At 42.3% G+C, this 13,589-nt stretch overlaps 1 protein-coding gene across 1 annotated transcript; it reads left to right on the plus strand.

Annotated features, from left to right (window-relative positions):
• Window positions 1–1,962: 1,962 nt before the first annotated feature.
• On the plus strand, window positions 1,963–11,671 carry LOC119361233. Its single transcript, XM_037626543.1, has 4 exons — window positions 1,963–2,127; window positions 4,871–5,081; window positions 6,791–11,500; window positions 11,602–11,671. Exons 1-4 carry the CDS (start codon window positions 1,963–1,965, stop codon window positions 11,619–11,621), a joined length of 5,106 nt encoding a protein of 1,701 aa, XP_037482440.1. The 3' UTR covers window positions 11,622–11,671.
• The last annotated feature ends 1,918 nt before the right edge of the window (window positions 11,672–13,589 follow it).

Consider the following 13,589-nt stretch of genomic DNA (forward strand, 5'->3'; position numbering starts at 1 on the left):
TTTGGATCTGCTCCTCTCTTTCTTTTATAGTGGTAGTAGATGTACATTAATTAACTATAGGTATGTACTGCTACTTACTGATGGACGACCTATTTTATTCTCACAGTTTTTACGAGCCGGTGTTGCATTTTTTTTAAGAATAACCCGTGATGCAGCTGCCTACGTCTCACCTCTCTTCTATCTCTCCGTTCCCTTTTTCCAACTCAGCAAAAATATGATGTGACAACTTGCGTGTTAATATCATCATATTTATGTGAATCAACCAGTGCTTAAATAGTTAGAAAGATAATGGAATCCCGGCCATCAGTGTTTCAAATGCTGAATGAATTGTACAAAACCACCATATTGACGCTCAGGTATCCAGAAAAGCATCAATTTGCAAATTTGGGACAAAACCACTGATTCTAAGCCTATTTTTTTTGCCAAAAAAATACTAATTAATGGCTTAGAGCATTTTGATGATGATTATGACACGTGGGTCATGAATTTGATGATGTGGCATAATGATTCACGGTAGATGGCATTAGAATGGTCTTTTTTTTTGCAAAAACCCCTCCCTCCAAAAACAAATACCCATCCCCTACCCAATCTAGATTGGGATCTTGCCATCCCGCACGCCACCGCCCTTCCTTCCTCCTGCCAGCTGACATCATCGCTGGCGGTGTGTGCCCCTCCAGCTAATGATCCCAATTACAAGACGCGTCGCTCGCCGCCGAGATCCTGCACGCGCCACCCGCCTCCTCTCGTTGGTGGACTGATAGGATGCCCTCCTCAACGGCCGCTCTAGACGCGAGGGGGGCTGTGTTGGCAGCGCTGGCTCCTAGATCTAGTCTATGACGGTGGAGGGGAAGCACGGAGGGGGGGGGGCTCGGGTATGCCCATGGCGGCGGCACCTACGAGAGAACAGAGGGAGCTCTGGGAGGGAAAAGGAGAGATAACATAAGAATGAGCGGAGGAGGAGGTCGGGTGGCACGGCGGTGCGGGGTTGCCTGCCGCCCCGCCGCTCGGAACAGGAGCTCGTTCACCGGCGTGGAAGCAACAGCTGCGACATGAGCTGGTTGGAGAATAAACAGAGACTAGTCGAGCTCGCCGACGTGCTGCATGGCGCAGCCGCCACCGCCTCGCACCGGTAGAGCAGTGTGGAAAACCTTTGCTTCTGCTTGTTTAGGGACGCGCTGCCTCGAGTGCGCAGACTTAGGCGTCAATGTAGTGGTTTTTTGCAAATTACTCTTCAAATGCTAGACTTGATGTTAGCGCTCGCATTTTCCTAGATTTATTCGGGCCTTTCGACAATGTGCGTTCAATGGAAGAAAACGTTTTCGTCGACTACGAAGATGTGTGTAGCGACTTTATCAATCTCAAGATGATATGCCGGTTCAGTCTCTCGGAGGTGTTCATAGGGGGTAGATAGGGTGTGTGTACATGTGTTTATAGAATGAGTGTATATGCGTATGTACGAATCTCTACATCTGTAGTGTGTTAAAGAAAATCATCATATCTATACTTGCTCTGAGTACATGACTATAACAGAAAGGAATATACAGTTAATTTAGTTACCTTATTGAAGCAAACCTACAAAAAAAGGAAGATGGCTGTAAATACCTACAAATTTAGTTGCCTCGTTCATGCGAACCCTAGTTTCTAGTAGTACAACTGAGTTTTTCGATTGCGTTACTAAAAATGGAATGCTAAAGGGCGAGAAAACGAAGCGAAGATGGCGGCGACCTTTCCAGATTCCGCTCCGTAGAAAAAGGAAGAGATCCCAACAACGCTGGCTGTAAATACCGGCGAAGAAGCCCAGGAAAGGAACCACTACGGCGCACCACCACCTCCGAACGAACCAGAAACCACCATCCTCCGCCTCCACGCTCCCAAACCAAAACCCCCAACCATCTCTTCCCCTTCGGAGCGCAGCGCGGTGGGTCTCCTTCCGTAGCCGCGCCGATGTCGTTGCCGGCCGCGATGGCGGCGGCGGCCCGGGAGCACGTGGAGAGGATCCGGCGCGACCGCTACTACATTGGCCGCGGCGAGCAGAACCCGCTAGCCGAGGACATGCACCAGGCCGTCAACTACCTCAGCCAGGAGCTCTACTCCAGGGACGTCCACTTCCTCATGGAGCTCGTCCAGGTGACGAATCTCCTCTTTCTCGCAGTGTACTTTTTCTAGTAGGACTGGTATGATTTATTTACAATTTGCACAATTTTCAAGAAGAAATCAGTCAAATTCGTCTCCACCGTTGTGGTTTTAATTTAATTTCGGACTTGCCTACAAATGATAAGACAGTTTAATTACCGTGCGGTAAAGCCGTCTCAACCCAATAAAACAAGCTAGTACGTTTTTTACCCCATCTACTTGGTTTGTACAGAAATGGATATCCATGTGTTCATCACTACCAAAGTGACCTTTTTTTTTCTTCTTGTATTATATACTACTACCTCCTATCCACAAAAAGTGTCGCAGTTTTGAACTAAACCCAGTTCAAAACTAACTGTGGCCCTTATTTTGGATCGGAGGGAGTATCAAATTTCCAATGATTAATTCCTGCGAGTCCCGTGTAGCTCAAGCTACAGAGCTACACAAAACCACACTCTTTTCTTTTTTACTTCCTTTTTGTTAAAAAATTACTTGTCTCCCCAAACGATTTTATTGAATTAAACAAAATGCTTTACATTTTCTTGTAGCATACAAAGTGTTATCTTCTGTTCCTGTATTTCCTTCGGAGGATTTCTCCTGAGTTTTGCATGCTGTAAATGCCAAGTCACTCTTGTGTTTTGCTCATCCAAGAGATTGTTTGGGAATACATGGTTGCTAGAAATGGTTCTATACTTGTGAAACAGATTAGATTCAGATTCAACTTAACATTTTAGTTTGAAGGTGATTTCCACCCTTTTAAAACCTGCTCTTTGAATACCGTGGTTATCCATGCAAGGAATTTGGAACTCAGGAATTTGCTACAAAAAATAAGTGTTTAGTTCATGGCCTATTTAATTCATGAAAGGAGCAAATTAGACAAGTAATGCATGCTTGTAATAACTAATGAACGAATTGTCCTTCCTACTTACAAATGTTGGGGTTGATGATGAGTTCACAAGTGGGACACCACGATAGACAAATGTGCTTCTACCAACATGTGGAACCAGCAACCCTTCCAAGAGACATAAGTAAACAAATGCTACTTTTTCTTGGTACCAGACCAATCCCAAATAAAAAAAATACACTGCTAGCCTTATATGACATTAACACTATTTTAAAAATACAAATTAGAAATGCAAATATGTGGATCCAACTCAAAATCATTGTCTTGATTTTTGTTTCAATCAATTCTTCTAGATCTATATCATACCAAACAAATTGCAATTTCAACACACAATAGGCATTGTCACTCCTACCTAATCCAGGATCCTGCGCATTTAACTTACTCATGCCATTCTGCCATGTTTCAAAATTAAAAATGTTTGTCATTATAAATCCTTCAATGAACCTACTATGGCCGCTTAAGATTCTCCAACGACTGCAACATGATCTTTTGTTATATGTTGGCTATTTTTTTAATCATGAACCATGCAATAGCCGCAAGACACTATCATATTGTTAAGATCTCCTGAACCAAAGGTAGCTCCTCGCGTTTCTTATGGTTAAGTGGTAATGCACAAACATTTTGCTAGTAAACTATATTATCATCACCACATGAAAGCTAACTGAAATATTGTATGTGTAGTAGTGTAACAACATATGGCATAAAACACAAGCCATACCCCAAGCAAAGGCAAGCATCCATCATTCAAGTTGTCGCATTTATCTATTTCAATGATTTGGACATGTGAGTACATATTGCGCAATTTTAACTTTGGCCATTAGAACCGCAATGATTTCTTTAGACCAATCAAGCTCTTGCACGGCAGTGGCAGAGCCAGGAATTTGCTCCTTGGTATTCCTTGCAATAGAAATATAAGATAGGATTTTTTTGCAATAAGCTAGCAACATCAATGAGTCAATGACCTATATCGATATTAGTAGCAAAATATCGGTGTGGCAATATCAGTCTCTAACAGTTAAGGAAGATTGCAAAACAACAAAGGAAATTACAATATAACTCATTTTGTTCCTTAGTTGATTCTTAACATATTTCCAAAAAAAAAAGTATACCCTTTTAATGTTAGAAGTGACTATCGGAAGAATGAGCACCAACTTCTAATAGTAATATGAACAATAGTAATATGAATAATGGAAAACTTGAATTACATAAACTGGATAATATACATAGTGGCAAACCATATCTTTTCAGATGCAGGGACTACCTTTCCGCCATATCCATTGTCATATGTGTAGGTATATAGCTTTTCATGTTGAATAATTGCTTCAACATTAGACCATTTTCAGAAAGCATACTAAGAAAGACAAAATTGGATGTTGTTTCTAAGAAGTGGGCTGTAAGTGTGAAATTTCTTCACAGTGCTCAAATGTGTTCTTTATATTGATACTACAATGATTTGCACTGAAGAGGACAGGTATCCCACCATGCTATTATGTGATGAACCAAAACATGATAGGATGGCATGAAATTCCATAAGCAATACTTTTTTTTTAATTTTCCTTGTAACTGTAATTCAGAAGTTTGCTACTAAGATTGGTGAAATGCAACAAAAATTTGCTGAACTAGTGTTTCGCTGGATCAGCTTTTTTCTCAATCTTATTTAGCCAACAGATATAAGTGCAGTTACATTATGTCACTTTGTAAAGAGCCTTTCTTTGATGTGTATCTTACAATTAAGACTAGCAGAATCGCCATGTTTCACTTGTATGCTCTCCTGTTAGTGAATAAAATTTTATGCCATATTTTAAGTTTAATACTTTCTTCCTCTAAAACTAGAATGCTGAAGATAATGAGTACCCTAGCGGAGTAGCGCCATCTTTGGAGTTTCTAGTTACATCCAATGATGTTACTGGATCTGGTGCATCATCTACTTTGCTCATCTTCAACAATGAGAAAGGCTTCTCTCCATCCAATGTTGAATCCATTTGTCGTGTTGGAAAGTCAACTAAAAAAGGAAACAGGGACAAGGGATACATCGGAGAGAAAGGTACATCTTTGCATCCCACTTATAAAATCCCTTTGTTTTCTGTTTTGGCAAACGAGAGAATTTACTCTTTGGTGTTATTCCTTTAATTTCAGCAAGGAATCGGTTTTCTAACTATTCTTCTCAAGCACTATGATAACTGACATAGCTAATAGATGACATGTAAAATGATTGAAATATTAATCAGTACTTAATTAGGATGGTGATGAACTAGATTCTAGACGGGGTCAGTATCCTCAACCTAAATGTATTTTGTAATATTTGTTTTGGGTGGGTCATGATGTACTGTATTGCCTTAGAATTTGGGTGCCATGAACATGCACTCAAACTAACACTCTGTCAGAAAAAAGATGTGACGATTATGCGTACTCTTGTAAAAGATTTCCAAGTTTTAAGTTCTTCCATACTAAAAAAATGTGTAAAAAATATTCTTCACTGCTTGTGCATGTTGAGCATGTGACAAATCTTGTAGAAATCATTTCAGACTAAGTTATGGTTTCGGCGTTATTGGGAAGTGAAGAAAATATTGTTCACCTTTTTCCTCCAATGGGTGTAAACTCGCCCCTAGGAGTATTATATCCAGCCGTCAATGAACCTCAAATAGTTTTTGGATGCTCCTATAAAATTAATGACTTGCTACTTGTCAGAGTGCTAGGCTTTGACACCCAATTTTATGCTCCATTATATCAATAAAAAGGCTGATAATCTGTCACTGCTACTTCAATTTTTTGATAGGAAAGTAGGGAGAGCTCCTAGCTCAATTTCAATGAAACAAAATTGTTTGATACATCCAAGTTCACAGACATAGATTGGTATCCATGTCAGCAAAAGGCAAAGTGAAAGTGTTAACATCCCACCCAGTTTGTAAAACAGAGTAGAAACGGAGCCAAAATACTGAAACTGATGAAGGCTGGTACTTCAAACACTCTATGTGACATACTATGTAGTGGAATCCTATACATCACTCATCTTGATCCTTATTATGTGTTAAGGTGTAACTTCTTTTCTTACTATTGCCGTCGGAATTCTGGGATCTCTTGCCCTCCTAGACCTTCCTTGGCAACAACTGTATTTCTGGGAGCTCCCGTGGAACTTCCTTAATTTGCCAAACACAGCCAAAGCGGGTCTCACATCATGGTTTGTTTAAACGTCATTTTGTCACATTGATGAACATCATTGCACCGTTAACTGAACGTTCCTTGGTTGGACAATATGGGATAACTTGTTACGGCTTGGATTATTATTTGAAGTGCAACAATACCCTTATTTAACTCTATGTGCTATTAACAAAAAAAAACTGTAGTCTGCATCAATAGCTTGGAGATTCTTAAACTTTAAACTTGGAGATTCTTAAACCTTAAACTTTAAATTTCATTTTAGACCATGTTTGTGATGTTGGGACAGTTTGGACTATACATTTTTTATTTTGACAGGTTGAACCAGATTTATAACATGGTCGAAATTTCACTTCATTTTGCTTCGATCTTCTAGTTTATGCATGCCTAGCATTATAAGATGTGAAAATATCCACAAATGCATTTTATTTCAGCAGTCATCCTTGTTAACCCCTTTCATTTGAAGAATTACAACAAACAGCTATTTACCTACTTTACCATTTGTACCTCTTATATTATTATGACTTCACGGGGCGAAAGCCTTTTTCGGTATTATTATGACTTCAATGTTGTGATACCTTGTTGCACTTGATGTAGGTATCGGGTTCAAGAGCGTTTTCCTGATATCGAGCCAGCCCCATATATTCAGTAATGGCTACCAGATCAAGTTCAATGAGAAGCCTTGTTCGGAGTGTAACATTGGATACATTGTCCCTGAGTGGGTTGAGTCAAAACAGATCCTTTCAGACATAAAAAAGATATATGGGCGATCCAAGGTCCTCCCAACAACCACTATCATCTTGCCTCTGAAGGACAAGAAGGTTAGTGTCGTAAAGCAGCAACTGTCGAGCTTGCATCCAGAAATGCTACTGTTTCTGTCAAAGATTAGGCGGCTCTCTGTACAGGAAGCCAACTCCAATCCAAAAGGCAGCACAGTCAGTGAGATTGCAATATCTAGTGAAAAGAACTACCAAGCGAGGAAGAACATGCACGCAGAGTCTTACACGGTCCATTTATCAGCTCAAGAGAATGGGAAAGAAGAAGAGTGTGGCTACTATATGTGGAGGCAGAGTTTCCCAGTAAAACCAGAGAACAGAGTGGACAAACGTGCGGAGATCGACGAGTGGGTCATCACCCTGGCCTTCCCGCACGGCGAGCGTCTATCCCGTGGGAAGCAGATATCACCTGGCGTCTATGCTTTCCTTCCCACTGAGATGGTGACGAACTTCCCATTCATCATTCAGGCCGACTTCCTCCTTGCATCTTCAAGAGAGGCTATACTGTTTGACAGTCCCTGGAACAAGGGGATTTTGGAGTGTGTCCCAAGTGCTTTCTTGAATGCTTTTGTCGCGCTTGTGAAATCTAGCGCTGACGCACCAGCAATGTCCTTACCGTCTATGTTTCATTTCCTGCCGGCCAATCCTTCACCAATCCCAGTACTTGAGCCGGTTAGATCTGGCATCAAAAACAAGATTCTTGTCGAGGATATAGTGCCATGCGAGTCTCATAGTTCGCAGAAAATATTTTGCAAGCCAGGTGAGGTTGGACGACTGAAACCAGCCTTTTGGAGTATTCTCAGCAAGGCAAGGGAATCTGGAGTTGACCTAAAGAATCTTTCAACCCATGGAAGCTACATTCTGAGCTCTCATTTCGATAAGTCCACGTATAATACCGTGCTATCATTTCTTGGTGTTAAAAGTGTGAGCAATGAGTGGTACGCCAAATGCATTGAGGGCTCGAATCTTGTCAAGGAGGTAAATGAACAGATTTATCTGGAAGTTTTATCCTTTGTCGCCGACAATTGGCAGAACTGTTTCTCCGGTACAAACATGATGTCTATTCCCCTGCTAAAGTATGTTGATCGGAACAATGCTCTCTCTTTCCGGAGCGTTTCTAGAGCTACTCAATTGAGTGACAGATTGTGCATTGCATCTGAGAAGAAGTGCATACCTTGGCTTATCAGCTGGAACCGGGAGTTCCCTTCTTCTAACCGCGTTTTTGTACCTCCCAGCACACAGGAAGCTCTACAAAATTTCGCACAGAGAACAGCAGTATCACAGTGGCTTCAGAGCTATGCAAAGGTGGAGGCTGTGTCTGTCTACAGTTATGGACTAGCGGTTCTTAATTCCTTGAATTATGATAGCAAGCCTGTTATTGCTTTTGCCCATTTTCTGTACCACTCGTCTCAGAAGGGTCACATCGAGAGCTACCACTTGGCAGAACTGTGCCGTGCCATGCCGGTAATCGACAGCTATGGCAGTGTGGTCAAGACAAGAAGCAGCCTTCTAGTTCCTGCGAAGGGCAGTAAATGGGTAGGATTGATGGGCACGAACCCATGGAGGAACCAGAACTACATTGAACTATCAGCAGACTACAAGTCGTCAGGCAGTTACGCTGGGATCTATGCACCTGAAGACCAGCTCTTGGCTTTCCTAAAGACACAACTGCAGGCTTCAGACATTCCGTTCATACACCCTCCAGATGCAAGCTTTCCTACAGTCTCATCGCCTCTGACTGTTGACAATGCAATCTTGCTTTTGCAATGGATACAGAATCTCAAGTCAAGAAGAGTACATTTACCGGCTAGATTTCTGGCTTGTGTAAAACAGGGAAGTTGGCTGAGGACATCAGTTGGATACAAGCCACCAAATGAATCATTTCTGTCCAGTTCTGAGTGGGGAGTTCTTCTGCAAAATGGATCTTCCTTTGTTGACATACCAATGATTAACCAAATTTTTTATCAGAACAAGCTGCATATGTACAAGGATGAACTCAAGGCGATCGGAGTTCGATTCGAATTTCAGGAGGCGTCAGCGTACATCGGCAGCCGCCTCATGTCCATGGCCGCAAGCAATACACTGACCAGAGAGAATGTGTACTCACTGCTTCGGCTGATTCGCTTTCTTCGAGAGAAAGTTCTGTCTCCAAGCGAACTCATCAACAGTGTCAAAGATGGACAGTGGATGAAGAGTACTATCGGCTACAGGTCTCCGGTTGGGTGTATCATCTATGATTCAGACTGGGCAGTTGCATCCTGCATCAGCAGCCAGCCGTTCCTTGATGTCAGGTTCTATGGCGAGGACATCCTTACCTACAAACCAGAGCTCAAATTGCTCGGTGTTCTTGTTGGATTTGAGGACAGCTACAAACTTGTGATTGATAATTTCAAGTTCAGTTCAGCTGCTGTTACTCCTGAGGCTACTGTACTAATCCTCAAATGTATCCGGCATGTGAGCTCATGTGACGCCTTCATAAGAAAACTCAAAGATTTGAAATGGGTTAAGACCAATGTGGGGTTCCGTGCTCCTAATGAATCTTTTCTTGTGGATCCTCGATGGGAGTGCCTTCTAAAGGTCTTTGATGGGGTTCCTGTAGTTGATTTCAGATTTTATGGGAGTAAGATTAGTCCCTACAAAGAAGAGTTAGAAAAGACTGGCTTGATAACAAGATTGGAGGCGGCATCGAAGGCTATAGCTAACTTGTTCAACCAGATGGTTCTGAATTCATTACTTCAAAAGGCGAGTGTCCTAGCTCTGCTAGCATGTTATCGGCAGCTGAAAACACAGGGCGCACTTCCCGTCGAGCTCTTGAGTTGCATGCTGAATGAGAAGTGGTTGTGCACATCGTTGGGTTTCAGATCCCCCAAAGATGCAATCTTATTTAATGCAGAATGGCAGTCTCTATCGTCAGTAGCAAACTTACCTTTCATAGATGACAGTGTCTCTAACCACGGTTTAAGCAAAGAAATACATGGTTATAAAGATGAGCTCAAGAATTTAGGTGTTACTACTGAAGTGAAAGCTGGTGCTAGGTTTGTTATCAATGGCATCAACATTCCCAAGGATCCTTTGCACATGTCTGCAGCTACTGTCTTGTCATTGCTCATGTCCATTCAGAGCTGGTTGGCTTCTTCAAGTAACTTCCCAAAGGGCTTTCTAGAGAAAATCAAAGGCTGCAGTTGGTTGAGGACAAAAGTGGGGTTCCGATGTCCCGATGAGTCGATCCTGTTTGATCCAAAGAATTCTTCAATTCGCATAGAAGATGGCCCTTTCATTGATGAAGCATTCTATGGCTCGGAGATAGCCTCATTCAGAGATGCCCTTGCGGCAATCGGAGTATCTGTGGATGTTAGACACGGACATGAGCTTGTTGCTCGGCATCTGAAAAGCCACAAAAACAAGGCTACTATTTCTCGTATTTACACATACCTTCAGGAGTGCAATTGGGAGCCTGCAAACAAGACGAGTAATTGGATCTGGATACCAAATAAAAAGAAAAGTGGAGAGTGGGTGAGCCCTCTGGGTTGTGTTCTTCATGATAAGGACAACCTTTTCAGCCTGCAGCTGCATGTCTTGGACAAATATTATGACAAGAAGTTGCTGGACTTCTTTTCACATGTTTTTGGTGTGAGGAATGGTCCTAGCGCTAAAGATCATTGCAAACTATGGAGCACATGGGAGAGCTCTGTCGATGCGCTACCTGTAGCTGACTGCTCTGCTTTCTGGCAGTTCATTGCCAAGAACTGGAGCAAAAGCACGGAGAAGCTTCTTTCTGCTTGTGTCAAGGTTCCAGTTTGTACCGACGGAACCATCCTTCTGTCAAAGAAAGTGGATGTGTTTATTCCTGATGATCTACTTCTCAAGGATTTGTTCGACAAGCTTCCTAACCGGTCATTGTTCATCTGGTATCCATCTTCAAGCCTGCCTTCCATGTCTCGAGCAAAGCTGAACAACATCTACGGTAGGATTGGAGTTCAGGCAATATCCAAAGCTGTTGGGAAGAATGATTCACTCACATTGGAAAATGTCAGTCCAACAAAAGCTGCTCGGCGTAAGGTGATCAATGTTGGTATGATCAAACTGGTCCTTGCTTTTCTTGCCGATCCTGCTCTCGACATTTCTGCTGAAGAGCGGCACAAGATTGTTTCCTGCCTGCTCAATGTGACGGTGCTAGAGACCAGCGAGCCGATCACGGTGGGATACAAGGTGAAGCTGTCCACTGGGGCCGTTTTGGATGTGAAGGCCACACGGAAGCTCCGGTGGGAGAGGGAGAGCTCGAAACTGTACATGCAGAAAAGCAAGCGTGCACCAGGCTACAAGGAGAAGTTGGAGTTTGCGACGAACTTTGCGGATGAGGTATCCCAGGGGCTGCTCTTCGAGAAGGCGGAGCAGATCCCTTTGCTCGCGGAGCTCATTAAAATTGGTAGCTTGATGGACTTCCACGCTGCCGCTGTCGAGTACCTTCTGAAATCAAAAAATCTGCAGCTCTTCCCTGAAGACGAAGAATTCCTTAACACTAGATCGCTAGGTATGTGACTGATAAACAAAAAATTTCTCATCTTATGAGTCTGAAAGTATTTACCTCCTTATGCAGTTTTCTCCAACTCTTTGACGCTTGTATGCATGCAGGTCGTAGCAGGAACCGTTAGTGATCTCTGGAGTTGCTCTTGCGCATGCGACACATGGGAGTGAAGTGGTGAGTGCATTGCTTGTTTGTTTTTCTGTAGAAGTTGTAATGGAAGCTTACGTAGTAAGCTCACTTTACAGGTTACTTGCTGATGGCCAGGTATGCAGGAGATTAATTGGTGCTTAAATCTGGAGGGTCCAACAATGCGCCTACTCGATTATCTTGTGGATACGTTTTGTCGCGATTACTAGCTGTGAACTTTTGTTTTGGCTTTCTCCCTTTATGAACCGCAACCTGTCTGTTTTTTTCGGTGTGAAATGACACTCGTATGTACTGGTGTGTTATCCTTTCATGTTTTGTGACCATCATCTATTACTCCCTCCGTTCGGAAATACTTGTCATTAAAATGGATAAAAGGGGATGTATCTAGACATATTTTAGTTTTAGATACATCTCTTGTTATTTAGCATGAATATATGTTGGACCATGTGTGAGTTTGGTTGTGGTGGCCTGCTAAATGAGAGACGTCTGGTTGCCTTTCAAATCTTTCAGCATGCCCATGGTTTTTAGTGTGCTACTGAATCATGAAAGCTAAGGAATGGTTGGTTGGTTGTGAAATCTTTCAGCATATATAAATGAATATTTTGCACGGTTTGTGCTTGTTACTGATGGCCAAACAGTTGCAAATGTTCTGTTGATATGCCCCGGCGGATGCCTGGGACTGCAAGCGTCTCTGCTTGCTTGACTGGGCATTCGACATGTAGACAACCAACTGTCAAGATGATATATAGCAGATCAAATCCCTGTTGCCATTGTTAAGGATTAATTATAGGCCTAATAATATCTGGTCAATCAACAACTGCCTTAGTTTAGCAACTGTCATGCGGTTATCCATCCCTTCTCCAACATACATGTATACATCTAGATACATCCTCTTTAATTCATTTTGATAATAAGTATTTTCGGACGGAGGGAGTAGATGACTCAACTTTGTACTAGTTTTAATACAAAGTTGAGTCATCTATTTTGAAACGGAGGGAGTATATAGGAAAAAGCTATTTTCTAAACGACAGGATTCTTGTAACAGATCCGAATGCTTTCATTGTCGCTAGATTAGAATCGCACGGTCCCAACCGCTTCACACGTACTTACCGCCTCATTTTATTTTAAGAAAAAGCAAACACAACTTGCTCACGTAACCAACCGAGATGTACATTTGCTCTTGCCCATTGATAGTGGGCCCTTAATTTTAATGTCCGCCAAATATGGTTTTTTTTCTTCTAAAAAATGTCCTTCCTTTTTAGGCTTTGCTCAGTGTTTTTCAATCAAATGTCTTTCTCTCATGAACAAAATTAGAGCATCTTCAATACGGAACCTCGAACCGTCGGCAACCATCTGAATTACACGGTTCTGTATCGGACCGTTCGGTAGTTCGAATGCCCTTTTTTTTGCAAACTGGAAACGAAGCCGTGGTTGGGGGAGGGGGGGAGGTTACAGACGTCCATGTCGCAGTCACGCCTGCGTCTAGTAACCGTGGCCCATCCAAAACCTTCCTTCCTTGCCTGCATGCTTTCCCACTCGATACCAGCTGCCCGCATTCAATTGTTTTAGAGCGGCCGCCCCGCATTGACGCCAGCCACAGTGGATACCACTTCTCACTGGTGTCGGCATTGAAAACATACCGCGGTTACTCTTGTGTAAATATCATGGTAATATACACATTGCGGAGCTGATAACTTACTCGAAATACTGCAATACTTTGACCAAGGGAGTTTTTTTGTCGAAAACATACCCCTGATAACTTTTGTGAAAATAACATGGTAATATACGCACAACAGAACTGATAATTGACGTACAAATATCATGGTAACTTTTCACCCGATAAAATAATCGTTAAAAGACACATCCCGATAACTTATGTGTAAATAATATGATAATATACACACATCATAGTTGATAACACACATACCAGCACCACGGTAATGGTTGA

The sequence above is a fragment of the Triticum dicoccoides genome, chromosome 2B (assembly GCF_002162155.2).
Source record: "Triticum dicoccoides isolate Atlit2015 ecotype Zavitan chromosome 2B, WEW_v2.0, whole genome shotgun sequence".
Lineage (NCBI taxonomy): Eukaryota > Viridiplantae > Streptophyta > Magnoliopsida > Poales > Poaceae > Triticum > Triticum dicoccoides.

Excerpts from the sequence above, each read along its gene's own strand:
- LOC119361233 (XM_037626543.1), top strand. The coding sequence starts at position 1,963 with ATGGCGGCGGCGGCCCGGGAGCACGTGGAGAGGATCCGGCGCGACCGC. Across the intron at positions 5,082-6,790 it reads GGGATACATCGGAGAGAAAG|GTATCGGGTTCAAGAGCGTT; the intron begins GTACATCTTTGC and ends CACTTGATGTAG. Across the intron at positions 11,501-11,601 it reads CCTTAACACTAGATCGCTAG|GTCGTAGCAGGAACCGTTAG; the intron begins GTATGTGACTGA and ends GTATGCATGCAG.